Source organism: Rhinatrema bivittatum, chromosome 2, assembly GCF_901001135.1.
Source record: "Rhinatrema bivittatum chromosome 2, aRhiBiv1.1, whole genome shotgun sequence".
Classification (NCBI taxonomy): Eukaryota; Metazoa; Chordata; class Amphibia; order Gymnophiona; family Rhinatrematidae; genus Rhinatrema; species Rhinatrema bivittatum.
The window spans coordinates 815,777,559-815,804,866 of record NC_042616.1 but is presented as its reverse complement, the minus strand read 5'-3'; the positions used below and the strand labels follow the sequence as shown (position 1 = coordinate 815,804,866).

The 27,308-nt window shown below is 44.1% G+C and overlaps 1 protein-coding gene across 13 annotated transcripts in view; it reads right to left on the bottom strand.

Moving 5' to 3' along the window:
• SCRIB (scribble planar cell polarity protein) overlaps positions 1 to 27,308 on the bottom strand; it is a gene marked incomplete in the record, with an annotated part of 447,609 nt that overhangs the window by 274,010 nt on the left and 146,291 nt on the right. For all 13 annotated transcript variants that reach the window (XM_029592269.1, XM_029592271.1, XM_029592272.1 and 10 more), the window contains 3 exon segments: positions 3,988 to 4,187; positions 6,578 to 6,696; positions 14,221 to 14,365. In XM_029592269.1, coding sequence (XP_029448129.1) covers positions 3,988 to 4,187; positions 6,578 to 6,696; positions 14,221 to 14,365 — 464 coding nt within the window.

Below are 27,308 nucleotides of genomic sequence, written 5' to 3'. Positions count from 1 at the left end.
ATTCAGTTCTCATCTCCCAAGACCTGTCATTTGAAGAATCAAAGATTGTCCATTTTGCCTCCAGCTGTCTCAACTTTGGAGCATCCTGTGTGTCAATGCCCACTCCCACAGAGAAGTCAGACATCCAGGACTAAATGGATTACAGTGGGATAAAGCCTGTGAAGAAGACTCGCCCACTTTCCCTGCTGGATAACGAACAAACTCCAGCAATGGACAATGAGGTGATATCTGAAAGGGATGGAGTCACTCAGTGTACTCAGAAACCCTTCAACATTATCATAGGTCATAAAAGGAAGCTGCTTCTGCTGGGAGACTCAATCAAAATGATTTCCCAAATTGGTTCCTCTGAAGATGGGGAAGCCTTCCAGATCCTCAGCCAGTAGAACACCAACCAGATAGTCAATGCAATTATAGACGTAAAGACTCAAATATCAATGCTAGAAATTGTATTCTTGAAGCACAGAAAGCCTTCCAAGATCCAGGGTAAAAGATTAAACAAATGACAAAGACCTTTGCCTTTCGACAGTATTACCTGTTCAAGGGAAGGCAAAGCAAAGGCTCTGCCATATAGGCAACTTCAATTCCTGGCTCAAAACCTGGTGTAAGCAAAGTGGTTTTGGATACATTGGAGGCTGAGCCATATGTGGAACAGTAAAAGATTTGGTAAGGAGGACAGGGAAGAAGATTCTAAGCGAGAAATTCATATCATATTATCAAGCATTTACACTGGGGATGGCAGGAGATGGCCAATGAAATTGGCATGTCGCCCCCCAGCAAGCAATACAGGAATTGGGAGGAGAAAACAAAAATCAATCAGTTCAAAAAGGCAGAAAAGGTGACTTAAGAAGAGCAGCTGGAAAGCTATGGTCACAAATGCTCATAGACTTAGGCAATACAAGCCCACACCTGCAGGCCCTAATGGTGGAAGTGGACTTGGATATCGTTGCTGTTACAGAGACCTGGTTCACTGAGTCTCATGACTGGGATACAGCAATACCGGGCTATAACTTAAGGAACGAGAGGACAGAAAAAGGGAAGGCATAGCTCTTTATGCCAAAAACAATATCCAAGCAACTGAACTGCAAGGGATGTGGGGTAGAGGAAGAAGCATCATGAGCTGTCAAAAAAAAAAAAAAAAAGCACAACACGATGGTCCTTCCATTTACATTGGTGCGATCTACAGATCTCAAACTCAGACTGAAGAGCTGGACAGAGATCTAGTAGAGGACATCTAAAAGTTGGGAAAACAAGGGAGAAGTGATGCTCATTGCAGATTTTAATCCTACGAATGTGGACTGGAGTACCCCTTCAACAGAATCTACTAGAAGTAGAGAAATAATGGATGCCCTTCCAGGGCTCTGCTCAAACAAATGGTAATGGAGCACACAAGGGAGGGTGAATACTCGACATATTGCTCCCAAATGGGGATAATGTCTCTAATGTCCGAGCAGGTGCTCTCCTGAGCACCAGTGATCATCAGACAGTAAGGTTTGATATCACAAATAAAATACAGAGAAGTCCCACATAGGAGGCTCATGAATAAAATGAGAAGCTTGGGACTGAGCACCAAGGTAGCGTGGAGTGGATTAAAAATGGGTTGACAGATAGGAGACAATGTGTCATGGTAAATGGAACCTACTCTGAAGAAAGAACCATATTAAATGGCTTGCCACAGGATGGTTCTGTTCAATATCTTTATGAGTGACATTATGGAAAGGATAGAAGGTAAAGTTTGTCTATAAGAGTGGACATGCCTGAAGGAGTAGAGAGAATGAAAAGTGATTTAAGAAAGCTTGAAGAGTGGTCAAAGACTTTGCAGCTCAGATTCAATGCCAAGAAGTGCAGTTTTATGCATCTGGGGTGCGGCAATCCAAAAGAGCTGTATGTGATGAGCAGTGATAGATCGATGTGTATGGACCTGAAGGTACCGAAGCAGTGTGACAAGGCGATAGCTAAAGCCAGAAGAAAGCTGGGCTGCACAGAGAGAGGAATATCGAGTAAGAAAAAGGAGGTGATGATGCCCTTGTACAGGTCCTTGGTGAGGCCTCAACTGGAGAACTGTGCTCAGTTCTGGAGACAGAGACAGGATGGAGATGGTCCAGAGAAGGGCAATCAAAATGTGGGGGGAGCCTCCATCAAATGACTTATGAGGAGAGGCTGAAGAACCTAAATATGTCTACCCTGGAGGAGAGGAGGTGCAGGGGAGATACGATACAGACCTTCAGATACCTGAAAGGTTTTAATGATGCAAGAACTTCAAACTTTTTCCGTCGGAAACAGTAGAACTAGGAGTTATGAAATTAAACTCTGATGGGCGGGGGGAGATGATGCAGAACCAACATCAGGAAATCTTGCTTCACCGATAGAGTGGTGGATGCCTGGAATGCCCCTCCCAGAGGGGATGGGGAAGACAAAAACAGTGAAGGAATTCAAAAGGGCAAGGGACAAACAGTGCAGATCCCTAAAGACTTGAAGAAAGGAATGATGTAACATTTCCACTGTGGGTAACCTGCATGGAACAGCATTTACTACCCTTAACAGAAACAGAAGGGCAGTTACTATGGTAAACAAATTGTTGGGCAGACTCCATGGACCATTTGGTCTTTATCTGCCATCATTACTATGTTTAGAATGGATAAATGTGGATCGGTTGTTTACTCTTTCAAAAAATACAGGGAACACGCCATAAAGTGAGTAAGTAGCACCTTCAAAGCAAATCAGAGAAAATGCTTTCACTCAATGCACAATTAAGCTCTAGAATTTATTGCCGGAGGTTGTGGTAAAGACCATTATTGTAGCTGGGTTTAAAAGTAAAAGGTTTGCTCAAGGTCCTGGAGAAGAAGACCATAAACTGTTAAGCAGGTAGATTGGGGAAAAGCCACTACTAATCCCTGGGCATTAGTAACACATGATCTGACTGCTGTTTGGGATCCTGCCAGGTACTTGTGACTTGGATTGGCCTCTGTTGGAAACAGGATGCTGGGCTTGATGGACCCTTGGTCTGACCCAGTATGGCAATTCTTTTATTCTTAAATGTTTTAGCCATCAGGTGTACCTGTGGAGAGACATACAGGTGGGTCTTATCTCAGATGTGGGAACAATGTGTCTGCAGCCAGAAGACCTTGAGGTAGGCCAGGCTGCTCCTAAAGAGCCATCACAAGTTTCACTTCCCATCAGTGACAATGTCCTCTTTTGCCTCCAGATACAGGGAACACTCCTGGAGGAACTGGTGACTTTCAGATCGGGCTCAGATATACGGAAGCAATAGCAGATAGTGGCAATCAATCAGAGACAACTCGAAGCTGAAGTGGGAGTAGACCTGACTTCATTGGCATGCTTCAGTGCATTATATAAGCAAAGTGGTTCAAACATTTTGGAAATGAGTTGGAAAAAAAAATTGCTCAGTGCTGTTGACAGCAGAAAGAGCTCAGGAACAAACTTTACACCATAACTAACTTACTGTGTATGAAGAGACAATCTATGACAACTGGGACCACAATCCCAGGTAGCCAAAAGGAACGGAGATCAGGCAGCTTCCAACAACTCTAACACAACCCTGCAGATGCAGGAAAGCTAAGGAAGCCCCAGAGCTTGGAATAAACATCTTCCAGGCAGGCACACAACTGCTAGACCCGTTTATTATATGGTCTAATAAGTTCCTAGAAAGTAGACTTCAAAAAGAAAAATGTTTAAAAAAAGAAAAAAAAACCAATACATCCCAACAAGAATGTGATGCTAACCAAAGATGAGGAACAAAATATTTTAAGAAATATGAGACAATCTAGCAATGAGACCCAAAAAGGAAGCAGAGAAAACAGAAGCCAACAAAGCAACATTAGTGAGAGGGCAGTGCTACTGCTGCCTCCAAGCTTCAAATCAGACCACGCTGCCGGCCACATGGCAACCTGTTACACGCCCACCGTGGGCCATGAGATCAAGAGGCAGCGAACGCTCATTTCACCTTCCGGAGCTTCTCCCTCTCCTTACCTGTTCCCAGCCACATCCAGGACATGCAGCTCGCTGGCATCGGCCAGCTCAGCGGGCAAGAGCGTCAAGCGGTTCTCTCGCAAGGACAGTACGTTAAGGCTGCTACAGCTCCCGATTTCCAGCGGCAGCGAGGTCAGGCGGTTCCGGTCCACATTCAGGTTGGTCAGTTTGGTGAGTTTCCCTATGGATTTTGGCAGCGTCTGTGGATACAGCACAAGAGTCACCAGGAGATCTACTGCTGACATATAGGGGGAGAGTGCTAGGAGTCAGGACCCTAGAGACCCCACTACTGGCACCAGAAGCTCAGCCACCTCAGTCAAGTCACTTTCTCCATGTGCTTTCATTCTTTCCTAAGCTATGGGTAACTCACTCCAACTCCCTGTCTTGGTTTACAGCACTATAATTTAATTCTTTTCACAGTGGGGAAAAGTGCTACTACTAGGACTCGTTGTACAAAAAGGTGCAGGAACTCTGGATGTGGGGGTGATCACAGCTCCCTGCAGCCCCAGCCTCCCCCAGCAGATGTCACTGCAGGGAATGATGTAGGAATGCTGGGTGTGGGAGGGGGGAACTCTCAGCTCCTGCTGTTCCAGAACGGTGCGAGGACACTATCATACAGGCCGATTCAGTAAAGTCCGTGGGAGAGCGGACGAACCGGCCCCTCGCCGGTGCGCGCGATGCAGTATTCATATTAGGTGGCGCGGTAGAAACGGAGAAGAGGAGGCGCTAGGGACACTAGCGCGTCCCTAGCGCCTCCTTTTTGACAGGAGCGGCGGCTGTCAGCGGGTTTGACAGCCGACGCTCAATTTTGCCGGCGTCGGTTCTCGAGCCCGCTGACAGCCATGGGTTCGGAAACCGGACGCCGGCAACATTGAGTGTCCAGTTTTCGACCATACAGCTGCGGGCCGAATTCAAATTTTATTTATTTTTTTTTTTTACTCTTCGGGACCTCCGACTTAATATCGCCATGATATTAAGTCAGAGGGTGCACAGAAAAGCAGTTTTTCTGTGCACTTTCCCAGTGCTGGAAGAAATTAGCGGCGACCTTTGCGTCGGCGCTAATTTCTGAAAGTAAAATGTGCGGCTTGGCTGCACATTTTACTTTCTGTATCCCGCGCGCATACCTAACTGGTAAAAGAAAATCCGACCATATATCCCCAGTACTCTACAACTTACAATGGCTACCAGTTGAAAAAAGAATAGAGTTCAAAGTCCTCACAATCCTACACAAGACAATTCATAAAGCAGACTACACCGCCCTGGACAATATTATACATCTACATAAATCATCACGTACAACAAGATCAACATATAAAATTCAGCTGGATGTTCCTTCACTACCACAAGCCAAACTATCCTCCACAAGAAATAGAGCCATCTCTATCGTCGGCCCAAAATTATGGAACTCACTACCTCAACACCTCAATTCGCAAGAAAACTTTAAATCTTTTAAAAAGAACTTAAAGCTTGGCTACTCACACAGTCTTGCAATGGCTGCTCACCCAATGTCAGCAGAGCATTAATCTTTTATCACATCCACTACACGTTCCATTTTATGCCAGCAATCCCCCTCCTATGACAACTGCCCCGACTCGCAGAAACCTTTTCTCGTTTTTTGTTTCGGTATCAACCGTCCCCCTTCAAGATTTGCATACAGTCATATATCTAATGTATAATGTATTTATTGACTTTTATTAAGTTATTGTTCTGATTCAATTTCTGTTATACTGTTATGAATTTAAATGTAACTGGTTTGTTATAATGTAAACCGGAGTGAAGGCAATGTCTGCTATACCTCGGTATATAAACGAATGCTAAATAAATAAATAAAAATAATAGGGCCATCAACATGCATTTGCATGTTGAGGGCGCTATTAGGTGCCGTGGGTTGGACGCGCGTTTTCCGCCCCTTACTGAATAAGGGGTAAGGGAAAACACGCGTCCAAGAGCAGGCTAACAGTGCGCTCCGTTGGAGCGCACTGCACTGTATCGGCCTGATAGTAATTTATTTAAGGATAAAGACAGCTGCCCATCCTTCTGATTCTTCTCAGAGGATTCTGAAAACTATCACTGATTCTGTATCCACACCCCATCAGGAGGAAAAAAAATATATGCTTTTCAGTTGTAGCTCAAATCCTGACAGCAAACTACCTTATCACAGAAAACACAAAAATAATTTCCTCGGTGTCTCTGGATCTGCCATTCTCTCTATAAATCTGTGTCTGGGCCTTAGTTCATACACCATTACTGTATCAATCTTAGCCACCTTTCTCTTTTCTCCAGACCCCCCCCCCCCTTAGCTTTGCTGACCTGCAGTTCCCTTGATCTAATCAACATGATTCCAATAGAGTTGGCCAAACTGCATCATATGCCCAATGGGGCTTTACCAAGGCCCAGCATTCATCTCCTTTCCCTGGCAATCACTACCCAATTGCACAGACTGAATGAGCCAATCGGTCTGCATATGCCAATGTTACCTGCATCCTGGCTCTGTGACCTAAGTTTTCCCTGTCCAGATGATCCATCCCTCCACACTCCCACAAGAACCCTCGAGACCCTTTTTGCCAGAGTCTGGACAACAGTGACTTACCGCCAGCAGGTTTTCCGTCAATACGAGCTCTGACAAGTTTTCACACTCCCCAATCGACTCAGTCAGCTGCCCAATTCTGTTCTGGTCCACCTTCAGGATTGACAACTGCTTCAGCTGACCTGGGCACCCGAGAATGGGAGAGAGTGATAAGATGCGGTGTCAAGATGGGACCTGTGCACTGCACTTTCACATAATACATTCCCCTCACTCAAACGCTAGGCATTCAGGCTGGCAGGATGGGCCATCCCAGCTGGCCAAACTTAGACACAGGAGCTGATAAGCTCCCTGGTCCTAGTGGATATTCAACATACAATGTATCCCTACAAATTCAATAAATACACTAGAAATGGAGAAATTACTTACCTGATAATTTCGTTTTCCTTAGTGTAGACAGATGGACTCAGGACCAATGGGTGTAGTGTACTCCTGCTAGCAGTTGGAGACGGATCAGATTTCAATCTGACGTCAGCCCCTAGTACATATACCCCTGCAGGAAGTGCAGCTCTTCAGTATTCTCCTCGAAAAGCATTGTGGGTATATGTATGACTGACTGATTGATTAACTTAATTTGGTTAACTTCAATAACTTCATAACTTGGTTAAACATTAAAACTTGATTAGCTTGAACTGGTTGATTGACTGTAGCTGGAGTCCGCCAGTGTACCCAACCGGAAAGCATCGACACCCGGCAGGGTGGATGCCCTAGGTAAATGAAACGTGGCTTACCCTTGAATCATTTGAAAGACCATGTGTAACGGCAGCCAAGAGTGGGATGCTGAGTCCACTGTCTACACTAAGGAAAATGAAATTATCTGGTATGTAATTTCTCCATTTCCTAGCGTGTAAAAGATGGACTCAGGACCAATGGGATGTATAAAAGCTACTCCCGAACCGGGTGGGAGGCTGCCCGTGGCCCTCTTAGAATTGCTCTTGCAAATGCCGTGTCCTCCCAAGCCTGGACATCCAGACAGTAGAATCTGGAGAAGGTATGGATGAAGGACCATGTCGCCGCCCTGCAGATCTCGGCAGGCGACAGCATTCTAGTTTCTGCCCAGGATACTGCCTGGGCTCTGGTAGAATGGGCCTTGACCTGTAGAGGCGGAGGCTTGCCTGCTTCTACGTAGGCCGCCTTGATGACTTCCTTGATCCAGCGGGCAATGGTTGCCCGCGAGGCCGCGTCCCCTTGTCTCTTTCCGCTGTGAAGGACAAAAAGGTGGTCCGTTTTTCATACGGGTTCCGACATTTCCAGGTATCTGGATAGGAGCCTGCCGATGTTGAGGTGGTGTAGACTACAGGCTTCTTCCGAATTCTTCAAGCCATCCGTCGTTAGTAGCGAGATGGTCTGGTTAAGGTGGAAGTGTAAGACCACTTTGGGGAGGAAGGAGGGAACCATGCGAAGGGAGGAGGAATAGCCCAGTGGTTAGAGCAGTGGACTATGAACCAGGAGACCACGGTTCAAGTCCTGCAGTCGCTCCTTGTGACCTTGGGCAAGTCACTTTACCCTCCATTGCCTCAGGTACAAAAACTTAGATTGTAAGCCCTCTGGGGGATAGAGAAATACCTACAGTACCTGAATATAAACCGGTGTGATATCTTAATTGAGATCGAATGTCGGTATATAAAAATAATAAATAAATAGTTGGATGGCTCCCGGGGTGAGCCTGAGGAATGGCTCATGGCAGGACAGTGCTTGTAGTTCCGAGATGCGGCAGGCTGAACAAACTGCCAGCAAGAACACCATCTTTAAGGTTAACAGGTGGAGGGATCTGAAGGCGGTTCCCGCTAGGAAATCCAAAACGAGGTTGAAGTTCCACAGAGGTACCGGCTACTTTAGTGGTGGACGAATGTGTTTGACTCCTTTCAGGAAGTGTGACACGTCCGGGTGAGAAGCTATGCTGTCGCCCTCGCTCTTGGAGCCGTAGCATGACAATGCGGCCACCTGTACCTTGATGGAGTTGAGGGAAAGCCCCTTCTGTAGTCCGTTCTGTAAGAATTCCAGGATCACGGGAACTTTAAATGAGCGTGGCTTGATGTCATGGTCTTCGTCTTATCCTCCGGCAGGTGCGGCAATGCGGACTCGCCCCATTTGTCGGCCAGTTTCTCCAGTTCGCTGCCGAACAGGAGGGATCCTTTGAAGGGCATCCTTGTGAGGCGCGTTTTGGAAGATGCGTCATCTGGGGGAGGGACCAGAGGATATCACCGCAGGAGAGCGGGGCTAGTCATCAGGTAGGTTTCTCCTTTAAATTTTGATTTTCTTCTTTGAGTTTGGTTCTAACGCTGTGAGAGTGTGCAGATAGTCCCTAACTGCTATGGAGATGGAAAATACTGAAGAGCTGCACTTCCTGCAGGGGTATATGTACTAGGGCTGACGTCAGATTGAAATCTGATCAGTCTCCAACTGCTAGCAGGAGTACACTATACCCATTGGTCCTGAGTCCATCTGCTACATGCTAGGAAATCTTATATTGTGAAGGACCATCAAATACTGCCACTGGCAATCTCTCAACTCCTTAGGCAATAAGTAATAACCATAGGTCCGTTTCCTGAAGATAAGTTTTTATATGGACTTAAAAACATGCCATAATAAACCTCCAATTGCCACACTGCTTGAAAATCAAATTTTGGTTTGGGGGCAGTAAAGTATATCTTCCTAGATGTCAGTCACTTTTTTCCAAGGGTCATCGAGGGATTTAATTACATTGGGGTGTAAGTGTTTCATCGATTCTCTGCATTATACAAGATAAACTATCATCCTGTCTTGGAAAAGATTCATCAACCTTAAGATGAGCATTCTGCCCAGCCTGTTACATTTACTCCAGCATGTTCCGTTATGCTGTGCCGCAAGAGGTGTTTGCAATCCTTAGGGGTATGATGCGTAGTTTTATCTGGCAGGCAAGCATGGAGTGTATTTCAATGGACACCTTGTGTTGGCCTAAGCAGCAGAGTGTTATGGGATTATCTGATTTTCTTAGCTATTATAGAGTGGCAAGTATTGACTGCATCAGAGACTGATATTGTGTGGACACAAGTACCGGATGGGTGCAATTAGAGTGGGCAGACACTGCAGGTTTTGAGATATCTTTGCTGCTTACAATGCAGAGAAGCTTTCCAGCTGTACATGAAATCTTGCATAGCCTACTATTATTTCACACACAGTTAAGGTGTGGAGGGATGCATGTAGGCATCTTGGTTTATCAGCGGAGGCTTTATCTATTTCGCCAGTGGGCAAAAATCCCAGGATATCATACTGTTCTTTTCTTCTGGATATTGGGCATCGGCAGCAGCAGGGATTGAGGTTTGTCTGACAGTTGTGGAGGGGGAAGAGATGGGCATTTTTCAGGAACTGCAGGTTAGTTTTCAGGTGGAGCGGGGATCTTACTCTTTGTGCAAGTCAGGGATGCGTCAATTCGAATTTAGGGTGCCAGGTGGGAACCATGGTTCCCGAGGGCAGTTGAAAGGTTTCTATATGATAAGGGGGTTAAGGGGGAAACACTGTCATATCTATATAAGGGTCTTACCATTTCAGATGAAGTTACGAAGGGGTATCAGCATTTGATAGATGCCTGGAATGAGGATTGGGACATAACATGGCAAGATGCACAGTCAGTCTCCATGTGTGCAAGAACGGTAGACTTGATGATGCACCTGCTTCAACAAAGCATATAGATACCCTCTTTTTTGTATAAAAAAAGTTCTCTCAGGCCACCTCTCCGTTGTGTGGGAAGGGCTATGGCTTTGAGAGGTCCTATTTGCATATGTGGTGAACCTGTTCTGCATTACAGTTGTTTTGGTCGACAGTTGAAGCAACAATTCAAACCATTACGAGGAAGGATTTTTCCTCAACTCCCACCTTGGGCTTGTTGAATACATGTGGGAAGTCTGAGGGTTCTTTGACAAGGAGGGAAATCCAGTTAGCAAATTATTGTATTCCTGCAGCCCACTTCACAATAGCAACATTTTGGAAGCAGATTCTTGTCGCTTCTCATTGAGCGTCTCAAATGGTGGAAATAGCATTCATTAAAACGCTCACATACTCTTCAGGGACAGGAAGATAAATACAATTTCATCTGGAAGAAATTCTGGGATTATAAGGTCTGAAGAAATTGAGTTTGTTTCTGTAGCCTAGATCGGTGGCAGTAATATTTTTAATTTAGCTTAGTCCTAAGACAACCTTGAGAATTCTTTTATATAAGATGCCACTATGACAAGAAGTCTCCATGTACAGTTTTGTGAGAATATATTATAGATGATGAGATGTGGAATTTTGTTTACATACTGTATATATGTTGTCTGACATTTGTTAAATACAAAGTTACAAAAAAAAAAAGTCTTAGGAAAGGTTTTATAGACCAGAGAAGCTGCAATTTGAAAAAATAAGTATGGACTAAAGAATTGATTTGTGGGTGAAAGGAGAGTGACAAATCAATATTCATTCCTAAGTCACAAGTGCTAGAAGACACAGGAATAGAGGTACTATCAAACAACCAACTTGCTGGTAGAGTCAGAAGATCAGTGAGAGAGATCATTGCAATCACTTTTCTTGAGGTTAAAAATCAGATTATTATCCTGTAACCAGGATTTTAGTTTAGTTAAACAAGAAGTCAACTCTGAGAATATTGCGTCAATTGGAGTGGAAAAGGGTAGTAGAAACTGAATATCATCAACAAAAGGTTATCCAGAAGCCAGTCTTCCTTCTATATATTGATGGTATTTGCAAATTACACCAAGGTGTACTCTAATCAAGTTGGTTTTGACACTAGACTCAGAGATGTAGATGCTATTATATGGGTTAGAAGGGATGTAGGTCTTTGTCCTCTCTCCAGATAACAAACCTCTGCCATTCACAATCATAAAACCTTCTAATGGATTCCTTCCTAGACACTGAATCGGAATGACTACAGGAACAAATCATTAGGCTCTCAACATCCAAAGAAATGGAGATTGGGGTGAAAGAACTTTCCCTTGGTTCTGTGATATTAAAGCTGGAAAAGTATCCAACTTGATTAGTTCCCTGATGGATAAATACCAAAGGATAGGAAACCAAATCTATCTCGACTGAGAGGAGACTATTAGAATCATAGGCCCCGAGTTTTATTAAAATTGATGCCACTGGAGGAATTGGAATACACACAAAGAAATCCTGTTCCTCAATGAAGGGAGAAAGCATCCAGCGCTAGTTTGCCCTCTAATCTCCTTCTGCAGCAGAATGCAGACAGCCTTCTGTTTTGAGCACTTGCCTACCAAGAGAAAACCTTGTTCCCTAGATGCCAATCCAGCAACCACGCGTGAAAGCCCATCTGGTGATTTAGCGTGTGCACCAGAACATATTCCATTCTTGCAGGATAAGTGGCTCTTAGTGTTCGGATGGCCCAGAGCCACAATTGGAAGCCAGGTAACCTCAATGCCCAGATGGTGCTTCGTATGGACCAGTCCACCTCTGTCTGAATAGTGACCTTGTGTCTCAGTCAATCATTGAGGTAAAGAAACACACAAAGAATGCTGCGACCACAGCTAGACACTTAGTGAATGCTTACAGGGCTGATGCTACACTAAACAGAAATCGGTATTTAAAATGGTGTTCTCCTACCACAGGGGTGGCCTGGTTTTCAGGACATCCACAATGAATATGCATGAAATAGATTTGCATACAATGGTGAAACTGCATGCAATCTATCTCATGCGTACTCATTGTGGATGTCCTGAAAACTAAGCCTGTTTGTGGATCTCGAGAGGCAGAGTTGGCCACCCCTGCCTTTCTATAAATCTGAGTTAGCTCCTGGGACTAAGATGTACCTTTATGTATGTACACTTCCTTCAAATCCAGAGAACATAGCCAGTATGCCTTGTTTAAAAGGGGTATTAAGTAGCCCAGGAAAAAAATATCTTGAACCTTTCCATCATGAGATACTTGTTCAAGACTCTTAGACCTAGGATGGAATGATGTCCTCCAGCTTTTTTGGGAACAAGTACCTGGAATAAAATCCCAATTCTTACTTGCGGTGGTACTGGCTCAATCGCTCTTGCCTTCAAGGAGGAAGAGATTTTTAATCTTAGCAGATCCTGGTGTCTACTGAAAGATAATGTTCTCCTTGGTGGGCGATTTGAAGGGAAATTCAATTGGCGTGATCTATAACCTTTTGAAATTATTCAAAGGACCCAACCATCAGAGGTTATAGTGGGCCAACAGTTCACCAATGTGACCAAAATGTAGACTACAATATTGGCTATAGTTTTTAGACTCATTCAAAAATCCATCCCTTTAAAAACGAATGCAAGTCCAGAGATAAAAGGTACCCACAGATGTTGCAATTGTGCAGGTAAGTTTGAATATCTACCTCTATAGCAAACTAAAAAAGCAAAATAAATGCTTCATGTAAGCACATACAACCCAGAAAAATGACAAACCGAGGCCTGCCTCGTCAGGGTCAATGGGATTTAACCCCATGACACTGGGATTTCTAGTCCATGAACCTGCCACAGAGCTGCAGAGGCTCCCATTAGTTCTAGTGTATTTGTCCTGTTTCCTGAGAGTCAGATGCCCCTGCAGCCATCTGATTGGACCAGCACTGGGTGTGCCTCTTATTCCCAGAAGTATATAAAGCTTACTTAGAGAATACACAGTGCTGGTTCAACAGCCATCTTAGCATCTGCTCCGCAGACGCACTACCTGGGTTTCCTAATTTCCAAGCCTTGCCTAAACATCCAAGTCTTGTTCCGCTTATTAATGTGTTTGTGTTCCAAGATTCCTGCACTTGTATTTATGTAACAGCACTCCTGACATAAAGCTGCCTGCCTCACAGTTCAGTCTCCAGCGTCCTGCTTATGTCTTGCCACCGTGTCTTCACGCTGCCTCTCCAAGTAAGCGCATTTTCCTCCAAGGGCAACTCTGATCACCAAGCCCAGAAGCCAGCGGCATGCATTCGATACCATAGGTGTGCAGAACTGCCATGGACGCTCTGTACAGGATACTGGCTTTATGGCCTTTGGTCTTACCCAATATGGCAAAGCTTATATTCTTAAGGTCCCTTATGAATCTCCACCACACAGAAAGAATCACCACAAGGACCTTTACTCATCCCCAACTACACAAAAGTAACCATTCCCCACCATAAGGACCTTTCCTCACCCCAGCTGCATGTAGAAAATCACCACAAGGACTCTCACCCATCCCCACCACAAGAATCCTCACCCATCAACCACCACACAGGCCCTAACCAATCCCCACCACAAGAACCCTCGCCCACCCCATCACAAGAATTCTCACACACCTCAGCTATTCAGGGAAAATCACCACAAGGACCCTCCACACCCACTAACTACACAGAAAGAATCACAGGGACCTTCACTCATCACATACAGAGAATTACCATATGGATCTTAACTCAACCCCAACTACATGTAGAAAAATCACCACAAGGATAGTCACTCATCATATGGAGAGAACCACAAGGACCCTCACCTAGCACATGAGCAGAATTATCACATAGACCCTACCCTACACAGAAAGAATCCTCACCCACCATTCATCAGGTTTTCCATTCCCTCCAGTGTCTTTAAGAGAATAACTGTCGCCCCTCACACCCCCCAGCCCCTCCAGGAATGTTTTCCAGCAAGCCTTTTGCTTCCCTCTGGAAAGACACTCACCAATCCCACCAGGTATGCCTTCCAACTGGTTCTGGGACAGCAGTAGGTCGGTGAGAGATGTCAGCCCGCTGATTTCATTGGGTAGCTGCTCCATTTTATTCTCAGACACATCCAGACAAACAAGACGGCGAAGGTTCCCCAACTCCTGCAGTAGAAAAACAAGAGGGGAGATAGAGAAAGGTCTCTATGAAGTGCAACATCATGCCAGGGACAGAGCACTCAAAAAGGTACGAGAAAATATTCTTATAATACCCCTGGAGGCAAGGAAGAGACAGTGAGGGAGAACATGCTTAATATGGTACAAAATCAAGAGAAAGAAGACAAGACAGGAAATTAGATATACAATAAATACAACCATCAATCACAGCTTCCAACACTGAACAGTGTATAAGTGGATACGTTCTTGGAGGAGAAGTCCATTACCGGCTATTAATTAAGTTGACTTAGAAAATAGCTACTGCTACTACTAGCAACGGTAACATGGAATAGACTTAGTTTTTGGGTACTTGCCAGGTTCTTATGGCCTAGATTGGCCACTGTTGGAAACAGGATGCTGGGCTTGATGGACCCTTGGTCTGACCCAGCATGGCATGTTCTTATGAGTGTCCACCTCCTTGGCTCTCAGCGGGGTTAAGGGCCGTCTCCCTCCCTGGCTCTAGGCAGGATTAAAGTGCATCTACCTCCCTTGTTAAATGACATTCTCTGTGTGTTTGACCTGGGTCCTCTTGGCCGAGAGATCACACATTTACCTCACTTCTGTGTCCTGTCCAAAGCTCACATACTGTTTTTAAATTAAGCCACTAAGCACCTTGATTTTTAACCTTTTACAGTAAAATGCATATTTATAGTGATCATTACATCTTAACTCATTTTCACCCTGATATAAAACCTGGGCTGCAAAAGTTGCATTCTTACTATCACCACAGATCAGCTTCCCTGTACAGAATGGCGGCTTCCCTGTCGACTTACGGACAAAGAAAGAGTTCAAAATCAAACTGTATCTGTCCTTGCACTAAAATGTTCTTAACTGGCATTCTATATTCCTTTATTGCATAATAATTATAAGGGACTAATATTTATCTGAAGAGTTGTCCAAGATCATGAATTTCAGGAAGAGCTCACGCCATTCAGCAGCACCCTCTTTCTGTTCACATGGATCTTCTGGTTTCTGCCCCCTCACCCCCTTCTTCTGACAGCATCCCCTTGGGAGGTCAGAAGTGCTATAAGACTGTGGTATACTCTTGGCCAGAGTCCATGACTGTGAGAAATCAAGTCCATGCTTCTAGCGGTAACTATGCCACACCAGAACACAAACCTTCACCTGGAGATTATCAGGAAGGGTGATGGTGACTTGCGTCTGGCATAATGTATTTTTGTTACCAAAACAAAGGACTGACTTCCACAGCATTTCCTTCACAGCCATGTTCCCTCTAAGCTGTGCACGCACACACGGTACAAAGTTTAGCGCACAGATTTTTTAATCCTAGAGTTTTTCCAAAAACTAGGCAAATTATTAGGCATAAAAATCATACTTGCACAGCAATGATGGGAGACACCTAACGTGCGCTACATAATGTCTGTGCCACTCTATGAGTTAAGAGATCTCCGACTCATCTCTACCCAGACCATAGTACTGGTTTAAACACTTGCTCCAAAGTTTCTGTAACCCCAGTGAATTTAGGCCTAAGTGCACACACTGATGCGGCTCTCTGACAGAGGCCAGGATGCCACCTGTAACTTAGAACTGACTGCTAGCCTGCTAGGTCTTTAATGGGAGAGTTCATACTCCAACCTCCAATGGCATAGCTGCAGCGGTTCAGGGTACAGTGACACAGTGTGGTTGGGAGGGATGCCAGCATTGCTAGGCTCCACAATACACATGCATACAAGAATCTATGCTCTGCGTCAGCAGCTAGATGACGGAGTGTATAACACACCATGTGGTAATATAAATCATTTATAAAGAAAATTAGAAAAAGATAGTGTCAACTGGTTAAGTTTAAATAGGTTGATAATATTTAAGTTAATTACAATTAAGATAATAAGATTTGAAGAACGCATAAAAACCGAAATGAGTAAAGGTGTTAAACGCAAGAGAACAGCTACATCATTTAAATCCGAATGGCTAGATGAGACTGTTGAAACTAATACCGCGAAGTCACACGGCCTAACTCATGTAGCCCTGTGCGAAATTTTTTCGTATGATGAAGATAAAGGAGCTGAAGCGAAAGCTGTAGGACAGTTTTCTACAGGTAAAAGTTGGAACGAGGTCTGGAAACTGGATTTCCTCAAAAGACATCTAGTAAGTAAATCTCACATTGACAGTGTAACAAAATTGAAAAATATGAATCCACTATTTCGCGATGGGTTGAAGAACCTGTTACTAGAGACGCCAGAAGAAAAGCAAAGGAGGCACATCGTTGTAGAACAGAAGCGTTCAAATCCAGATGAGATAAAGGTCCTGATGGACAGCGTCTTGCTAGCCATCAAACTGAACGCCTCTATGCATGCTGTTACAGAAATAAATGAACACATGGCCAAATTTGTAAAGCTGCCAGATAGTTGGAGAAGTAAAAATTACGCATTTGAATTTCTTGAAGTCATCAACAGCGTTGTTCAAAATGATATAATGCAAGAAATTTCTTCGGCATTGTTCAACACTTTAACCATTGATGAAAGCACTGACATCTTTGACCAAATGCTTAATACTTTAAGTATCGGTCTAGCAATGCTTTGGATTACAAAGTATCATTTGATGGCATTTTGCGATTAGAACATTGCAATGCTGCTTTAATCGTATTGCCATCAAACTCTTTTATACAGCAAATAAGCTTGATTTAAGGAAGATGGTTATGTTTACATCGGACGGAGCCTCTTATGTTAGGAAGAAAAAAATGGAGTAGCAGCACAGTTGAAAAAAGAAATCCCACACCAAACTCAGCAACACTGTGTAGCACATCGTGAAGATTTAGGAATAACTGATACATGGAAAGAAGTCAAACTAATGCAAGACATTGAAACTTTTATCAGGACTGTATATTCGATGTTTAGTAGATCTATTTCAAAAAGAGTTAAATTTCAAGAAATCACTGACGCCTCAAGAGCATGATTCAGTGGCATTCAGACCTTTAAATAAAGCGCGATGGCTCTCGAGGCATTTTGCTGTGCAAGCTATAGTTCGAAACTATGCTGTTTTGTTACAATATTTCAAGGAAGAGCGGGGAAAAGACCCAATTGCCAAATACTGTTTCAAGAAGCTGAGCACTTCTGAGTTTAGGGTAGCTCTGGAAATTTTGAATGATGTTCTATCAGATTTGGCTTCATTGTCTCTTCTTCAGAAGAAGAGTTTAACAACTCTAGAAGCTCACCATCTAGCTTGAGGCAAACTGAACAAGATCAGAAGTCAATATCTAACAAGCTCACCTCAGTGGAGTCAAAGTGTTAAAGCACTATTACAGGTACCAACCAATAGTTCAGTCGACAGAAGCTCGCTGATCACATTTATCAATCTCTTGTGTGTCCATCTGGACACACAAGAAGAAGAAGTATATAGGCATGGGCTGCATTTGATATTGGGTCATTTGTCAATTGTGACTGATTTCGGAATTGATAACATAAAATCACTTTGTGCTCAATATAAAGAGTTTCTGCCTCAGGAGTTAACAGTAGTTGATCAATACAATGACTTCAAATTCGTTGTTGCTGAGAAAATCAAAGACAAAGTTATTTCAAATTTGTCATCTATGTTGTCGTTTGTAACTCAAAATGAACAATTCAAAGACCTCGCTGTGTTGATGGATATTGGAGCAACATTCATGGCATCCAATGTAGACTGAACTTGGCTTCAGTTTAATGAACACTACGAAAACCAAATCACGGAATCGGTTACAGATGGAGCATTTGGATATGATCATGCATGTGAAGAACTATCAACTAGATGGTGGAAATATAGATCTTGACAGAATCTATAACGAATGGACAAATGTCAAAGACAGCAGGGAAAAATGTAAATATTATGGACTGTGAAGTTGTGAACTGAGTTATGAGGAGCAGTCGTCCAGTATATATGGTATAAAACAAAAATTGTTACGCTTTCTACTTGCTATACCTTAGTAGCCTCTTTAGTTAAGAAGTATATAAACATGTTAACATTTCACTTAGTCTTCACTTTTTTTTTTTTTTTTTTTAACTCCAGTAAGCTGAGTATTAAGTTTGGACGCATAACATTAAGTTAAGTTTCGGAAAAGTTGCACACAACAAAATTTTTGCACACACAGCATGTCAGAAACTAGAGGGAACATTGCTTCACAGCTATCATAATTGCAATACTGAGGTCAGAACTCAACTCAGGTTGGTGGCATTACACCAGGAGGTAAACTGGGAAAACTGTGTGACCTGTTCAATAGATCTTTGGAAAAGGGTGTAGTGCCTAGTGACTGGAAAAGAGCAGTGGTGGTCCCGCTTCACAAGAGTGGGAGTAGAGAAAAGGCTGGAAACTACAGGCCGGTTAGCATCACCTCGGTGGTGGGAAAATTAATGGAGACTCTGCTGAAAGAAAGGATAGTGAACTATCTACAATCCGGTGGGTTGCTCGATCAGAAGCAGCATGGATTCACCAGAGGAAGGTCCTGTCAGACGAATCTAATTGATTTCCTTGATGGGGTGACTAGAGAACTGGATCAGGGAAGAGCCTCAATATAAATTACTTGAATTTTAGTAAAGCTTTTGATACGATCCCAAACAGAAGACTCATCAACAAAATGAGAAGCTTGGGAGTCAGCTCCAAGGTGTTGGCATGGATTACAAACTGGTTGACAGATAGAAGACAACGGGTGATGGTAAAAGGAACCTACTCTGAAGAGAGAATGGTAAGTGGACTGCCACAGGGATCAGTGTTGGGACCGGTTCTGTTAAACATCTTCATGAGCAACATTGTGGAAGGGTTAGAAGGTAAAGTTTGTCTATTTGCAGATGATACTAAGATCTATAACAGAGTGGACATGCCGGAAGGAGACAGAAAATGAGACAGGATTTAAGGAAGATGGAAGAGTGGTCGAACATATAGCAGCAGGGATTCAATGCCAAGAAATTCAGAGTCATGCATCTGGGGCATGGTAATCCAAAAGAACTATATGCATTGGGGGGGGGGGGGGGTGAAGGGCTGATGTGCACAGAGTAGGAGAGAGACCTTGGGGTGATAGTGTCTAACAACCTGAAGTCGACGAAGCAGTGTGACACCGCTATAGCCAAAGTCAGAAGAATGCTGGGCTGCATAGAGAGAGGAATATCTAGTAAGAAAAGGGAAGTGATAATCCCCCTGTACAGGTCCTTGGTGAGGCCTCACCTGGAGTACTGTGTTCGATTCTGAAGACCGTATCTCTGAGGAGACAGAATGGAGGCGGTTCAGAGAAGGGCGACTAAAATGGTGGGTGGTCTCCATCGAATGACTTATGAGGAGAGGCTGAAGAACCTGAATATGTAGGGGTGATATGATACAGACCTTCAGATACTTGAAAGGTTTTAATGATCCATGGTCATCAATAAACCTTTTCCATTGGAAACAATTTAGTAGAACAAGGGGTCACGATTTGAAACTCCAGGGAGGAAGACTTAGAACCAATGTCAGGAAATATTTCTTCACTGAGAGGGTAGTGGATGCCTGGAATGCCCTTCCGGAGGAAGTGGTGAAGATTAAAACTGTGAAGGATTTGAAAGGAGCATGGGATAAACACTGTGGATCCCTAAAAGGCTAGAAGATGGGAATAAATAAAAAGGCTAAATCTAAGAGAAACATGGGGGTAACCTGCACGGAGCGGCAGTTACTACCCTTAAGAGAAACATGGGGGGTAACCTGCACGGAGCGGCAGTTACTACCTTGGGAAGCATGCTGGGCAGACTAGATGGACCATTTTGGTCTTATTCTGCCATCATTACTATGTTATTATGTAAATGAGATTCATATAGTAACATAGTAAATGCTGGCAGAAAAAGACCCAAGAGGTCCAATGAGTCTGCCCAGCAAACTTACTTTTTTTAAATTTTATTCTTAAGGTAATTGTTGCTCTGTGCAAGTTACCCTTTGCTTCGTTGCCATTATAAGCCACTAGGAAAAGAAAAATTGTTTACCTGCTAATTTTTGTTCCTGGAATACCACAGATCAGTCCAGATTCCTGGGTTTTGCCTCCTTGCCAGCAGATGGAGTCAGAGAACTGTATATAACCCAGGGTGCCACCTGCAGTCCCTCAGTATTGACCTGTACCCAAGCCAAGATGAGAAGAACTATATCGATAACTGAAGAGAGAGCAGTGTTGAGCGGAGTGCCGCAAGGGTCGGTGTTGGGACCGGTCCTGTTCAATATCTTTGTGAGCGACATTGCGGACGGGATAGAAGGTTAGGTTTGTCTTTTTGCAGATGACACTAAGATCTGCAACAGAGTGGGCACGCCGGAAGGAGTGGAGAGAATGAGACGGGATTTAAGGAAACTGGAAGAGTGGTCGAAGATATGGCAGCTGAGATTCAATGCCAAGAAGAACTGTATTCGATGGGGGGAGAAGGGCTGATGTGCACGGGGCAGGAGAGAGACCTTGGGGTGATAGGGTCTAATGATCTGAAGTCGGCGAAACAATGTGACAAGGCGATAGCTAAAGCCAGAAGAATGCTGGGCTGCACAGAGAGAGGAATATCGAGTAAGAAAAGGGAAGTGATTATCCCCTTGTACAGGTCCTGGGTGAGGCCTCACCTGGAGTACTGTGTTCAGTTCTGGAGACCGTATCTCCAAAGGGACAGAGACAGGATGCAGGCGGTCCAGAGAAGGGAGACCAAAAAGTTCGAGGGTCTTCATCAAATGACTTATGAGGAGAGACTGAAGAATCTAAATATGTACACCCTGGAGGAAAGAAGGAGTAGGGGTGATATGATACAGACTTTCAGACACTTGAAAGGTTTTAATGATCCAAAGATAACGACAAACCTTTTCCGTTGCAAAAAAAATCAGCAGAACCAGGGGTCACAATTTAAAATTCCAGGGAGGAAGACTCAGAACCAATGTCAAGAAATATTTCTTCACGGAGAGGGTCATGGATACCTGGAACGCCCTTCCAGAGGAAGGGGCGTGGGATAAATATTGTGGATCCATAAAGTCTAGAGGATGTGAATGAAGAGAAGAGGCATGGGGGTGGCTTGCGAGAATGATGGCTATACCTGGAGATGAATATCCTTATTCAATAATGCGACTCCAACATTGCTCTATGCTTCAACTGGCAAGAGGAAATGTGGAAAAAAGGATTTGCATCCACATAAAAGCAGGGGAGTAGCTTGCTTGTTACGGTGGTTACTACCCCAAACCAAAAATACATGATACTTCACTTTCAACGCAAATCCAGCATAACTTTCTGCTTCAACGGCAGGGGAGCAAGACTGATACTTCACTTTCAATGCATAGCCAGCATGGCTTTCTGCTTCAACGGCAGGGGGGAATGAAGAAGGGTGGATCTATATTCAGGCAACAATCAACAAGGACTGAATTACATAGTCTGGATAAACAGATAAGCAAGGGTGTGGCTGCTTATTGCGGTGGTTAATACCCCTAACTAATTAAGCTATTTCACTTAGATGCAGTTCCAACATTGCTCTCTACATTAATGGCGGGGGTGAAAGGGAAATATAAAAAAAAAGGTTACTAAGAGCCAAGAGAAACAGATAAATATGTGAGAGAAAAAAAAATTGTGAAGCTTCTAGAGTGACTACTGCTGGCTTAGGTGGAAGAAAAAGGGTCTCAGCCAAAGTTCCGGGGAAAACCATCTCTGGGTCGCTTCTTACAAGCACTGCATAAGCCCCCTCTGGGCTCTCCTTCAGTCTCAGCCAGAGAGGAGGTGGCAGAAAACATCGCCTCCTGAACAATATCCAACATTACCAGCATTGACGGGGACTGCAGAGCTGATGGCAGCTGAACTCCACTCTCTTTCCCCCCCCCACGGTCGCACAGGACGTGTCACTTCCCCGTGCCATGGTCAGAGATGGAGCAGGAGCAGACCTAGGCGCCAGCGGGAGCCGCAGATCTAGGTGGCTCAGGGAAACTTCCCCTGGCGAAATCAGTGCTCCCTCACCGGAATTCGCAGCGGGGTCAGGCACCCCCTCAAGTGTAGCCGATCCGAAGGCCGTGATCAATCATTGTCCATGGGGAAGAGGAAAGTCCGGGGGAAGACTCAGACCACCCCCTTGCGTTTAGAAGGCATCTTTAAGGTAATTCAGCAGAGGAAACACAAAGCGGTTGAGCACATCTAGTTCACGCCGCCATCTTGCTCCCCCACCTTTTTTTCTTTTTTAACAGGCAATTCCTCAATAGAGAAATGCATGTCCACCATCTGCTGGAGACGGAGAATACAGACAGGCTGATGTCAGGGCAAAACTATATATCCATAAGGTCAGCTTTTACTCCATTGCCATCTGCTGGTAAAGGTGCATAACTCACTCGTAGAGACTGGCCTGCCTTTGTGTATGTAGAGAAAGTAGTATTTTATCCCCAAGAAGTTCAATGAGCCTGGCAGGCCCTTGCCCTACCACACTTACTAAGGCATCAACAGTCAAGTGAGGAATTTAGGGGGTCATTATTGACATATCATTGGATATGATACTTCAGGTCAAGGAAACCTGTAAATTGTGCTGAACAATTCTAACAGATTACTGATAAGGTTACCAAAATGGGTGGTGGCCAGGCTAAGTTTGGGGTCATTCCTATTTAGTAATAGGAGTGATCTTGGATGTATTTTTGGTATTCGATATTGGTTTTCATCAACTTCTGTTGGAGTAATTGAGGGAACTCGGGGTGGGTGGAACTGTTTATAGATAGTTTGACTCATATTTGAGTTGTCGTGAACAAAAGGTCATAATTAACGGCCTTTCCTCTAAATGGTTCACTGTCCCAAGAGGAGTACCACAAGGGTCCATATTATTGGCTGCTTTGTATAATGTATTCATGTCACCCATGTTCCATACTAGTATTTCGGATGTATACAGATGATATACAGATGTATTTTTCTGTCAGATTCCTTATCATCTACTCTGGCTATGGTTATTGATATCTCATGTCAGATTCTTGGATGTCTGAAAATCAGCAACCGCTGTAACAAGCAGGCCACCCCCTTGCCCCATACTCTTACCCACCCCTGTTTTTATTTTTTTGTTTTGTTTTATTTATTTATTTTTTTTGGAAATAGCAGCCCTCCATCCTTCCGCTCCGTGAAGGTGGAACACCAACTACTGGCCACTGGCATCCCGCTCTGTGAATGCCTCTGTGGCTACTGCCGCTCCGTGCAGTGTTTGAATGCCGCTGTGGCTACTGCCGCTCCGTGCAGTGTTTGAATACCGCTGTGGCTACTGCCGCTCCGTGCAGTGTTTGAATGCCTCCACTTTATTCACGCCCTCTAGACTTGATGGATCCACAGTGTTTATCCCACGCCCCTTTGAAGTCGTTCACAGTTTTAGACTTCACCACTTCCTCCGGAAGGGCATTCCAGGCATCCACCACCCTTTCCGTGAAGAAATACTTCCTGACATTGGTTCTTAGTCTTCCTCCCTGGAGCCTCAGTTCGTGACCTCTGGTTCTGCTGATTTTTTTCTGACGGAAAAGGTTTGTCGTTGTCTTTGGATCATTAAAGTTTTTCAAGTATCTGAAAGTCTGAATCATATCACCCCTGCTCCTCCTTTCCTCCAGGGAGTACATATTTAGATTCTTCAATCTCTCCTCGTATGTCATCCTATGAAGACCCTCCACCTTCCTGGTCGCCCTTCTCTGTACCGCTTCCATCTTGTCCTTGTCTCTTTGGAGATACGGTCTCCAGAACTGAACACAGTACTCCAGGTGTGGCCTCACCAAGGATCTGTACAAGGGGATAATCACTTCCCTTTTCTTTCTCGATATTCCTCTCTCTATGCATCCCAGCATTCTTCTGGCTTTTGCTATCGCCTTGTCGCATTGTTTTGCAGACTTCATATCATTAGACACTATCACCCCAAGGTCTCTCTCCTGCTCCGTGCACATCAGCCTTTCCCCCCCCCATCGAATATAGTTCATTCGGATTTCCACTCCCCATATGTATGACTTTGCACTTCTTGGCATTGAATCTCAGCTGCCATATCTTCGACCACTCTTCCAGTTTCCTTAAATCCCGTCTTATTCTCTCCACTCCTTCCGGCGTGTCCACTCTGTTGCAGATCTTACTGTCGTCCGCAAAAAGACAAACCTTACCTTCTATCCCGTCCGCAATGTCACTCACAAAGTTATTGAACAGGACCGGTCCCAACACCGATCCTTGCGGTACACCACTTAAAACCTCTCTCTCTTCAGAGAAAGTTCCATTTACCATCACGCATTGTTTTCTGTCCATCAACCAGTTTTCAATCCAGGTCACCACCTCAGCACTCACTCCTAAGCTTCTCAGGGATCTGTATTGGGACCGATGTTTTTCAATATATATATATAAATGATCTGGAAAGGAATACGACGAGTGAGGTTATCAAATTTGCGGATGATACAAAATTATTCAGAGTAGTTAAATCACAGGCAGACTGTGATACATTACAGGAGGACCTTGCAAGACTGGAAGATTGGGCATCCAAATGGCAGATGAAATTTAATGTGGACAAGTGCAAGGTGATGCACATAGGGAAAAATAACCCTTGCTGTAGTTACACGATGTTAGGTTCCATATTAGGAGCTACCACCCAGGAAAAAGATCTAGGCATCATAGTGGATAATACTTTAAAATCGTCGGCTCAGTGTGCTGCAGCAATCAAAAAAGCAAATAGAATGTTAGGAATTATTAGGAAGGGAATGGTTAATAGAACGGAAAATGTCATAATGCCTCTGTATCGCTCCATGGTGAGACCGCACCTTGAATACTGTGTACAATTCTGGTCGCCGCATCTCAAAAAAGATATAGTTGCGATGGAGAAGGTACAGAGAAGGGCAACCAAAATGATAAAGGGGATGGAACAGCTCCCCTATGAGGAAAGGCTGAAGAGGTTAGGGCTGTTCAGCTTGGAGAAGAGAAGGCTGAGGGGGGATATGATAGAGGTCTTTAAGATCATGAGTGGTCTTGAACGAGTAGATGTGACTCGGTTATTTACACTTTCGAATAATAGAAGGACTAGGGGGCATTCCATGAAGTTAGCAAGTAACACATTTAAGACTAATCGGAGAAAATTCTTTTTCACTCAACGCACAATAAAGCTCTGGAATTTGTTGCCAGAGGATGTGGTTAGTGCAGTTAGTGTAGCTGGGTTCAAAAAAGGTTTGGATAAGTTCTTGGAGGAGAAGTCCATTAATGGCTATTAATCAATTATACTTAGGGAATAGCCACTGCTATTAATTGCATCAGTAGCATGGGTTCTTCTTAGTGTTTGGGTAATTGCCAGGTTCTTGTGGCCTGGTTTTTGGCCTCTGTTGGAAACAGGATGCTGGGCTTGATGGACCCTTGGTCTGTCCCAGCATGGCAATTTCTTATGTTCTTATGTTCTCGTTTTATTCACCAGTCTCCTGTGCGGGACCGTATCAAAAGCTTTGCTGAAATCCAAGTAGATGACATAGAGCGCTCTTCCTTGATCCAATTCCTTGGTTACCCAGTCAAAAAAGTCAATCAGATTTGTCTGACAGGATCTTCCCCTGGTGAATCCATGCTGTCTCTGGTCCAGCAATTCTCTGGACTGTAGATAGTTCACTATTCTCTCTTTCAACAGTGACTCCATTACTTTTCCCACCACCGAAGTGAGGCTAACCGGTCTGTAGTTACCAGCCTCCTCTCTGTTCCCACTCTTGTGAAGCGGGACCACCACCGCTCTTCTCCAAGCACTTGGCACCACTCCCGTTTCTAGGGATCTATTTAACAGGTCGCACAGCGGTCCCGCCAGCACAGCGGTCCCTTCCTACCCCTTCCCACCCCCTAACCCTAACCTAAGCCCCCCCCACACACATACAAATTTTTATTTTACCTGTTGCGCCTGCCTAGAGGCAGGCACAAGTAGCACACACTGACACCCTGCAGGCACAGTGGCAAATAAATGCTGCGCCGAGGGCCTCTAGCCCCACCCCTGGACCACCCCGCCCATTCCCAGATGCCCCGGGACATACGCACGTGATCGGGCCTTTTAAAATATGCCTGGCGCGCGTAACCTTTTTAAAATCGGGCCCCAAGGCATATCTTAGACAAAAATGATTTTCAGACACTTATCCAAGCATTCGTAATTATTGTCCTTGACTACTGTAATGTAATTTATGTTGGGTTGCCTGCCTCTGCCATTCGGCCCTTGCAGATACTACAGAATTCTGCTCCCCGATTGATTAGTTGTGGTCAAAGATAGGACCATATATCTCACATTGATTGATCTTCACTGATTGCTTGTGGGAAAATGTATTGATTTTAAATTAACAATGCTTATAACTGTCCTTATCTGTCAGATCTTTTAAAGAAATATAAACCAACCCATGACTTACGATCTCGAAGAAACACAGTTATTACAGATTCCTACCATTAGACAAGCTCGTTCAGTAGAAACAAGGAAGCATGCATTTTTTGTTATTGGGCCCGAAAAGTGGAATGGGCTCCCAGCTAGGCTAAAAGGAAAAGGCGATTTTCCCCATCTTTCACAAGCAATTGAAAGCATTTGTGTTTAAGATTAGCAAGTTTTTTAATATGGAAAGTGTATTTTTAACCATTAGGATGATTTTATTTTATTGTGTATTGTACTATTAGCATGGGTTTCCATAATAAGTAGAATATAAATTGTTTTAAATTAAAGAAACTTCACTGGCTCCCTATTTTTTTTTTTATGGAATTCATTTTAAGATTTTGTTTTGTTTATAAAGCCATTTGAGGGATGGGAACTGGTTATCTCAAGGATCGCTTGGGCCTTTATGGTTTTCATATGTGGGTCTTTTGGTTATTCCTTCTCTAAAGGAGACACAATTGGTGCCCTACAGAAGAGGGCTTTTAGATTTATCAGCCCTAAATTGTGTCTAGTCTACTCCTAGAGTTGAGGAATTGCCAAGACTACTTGAAGTTTCATAAAGATGTGAAAGCATTCCCTGAATG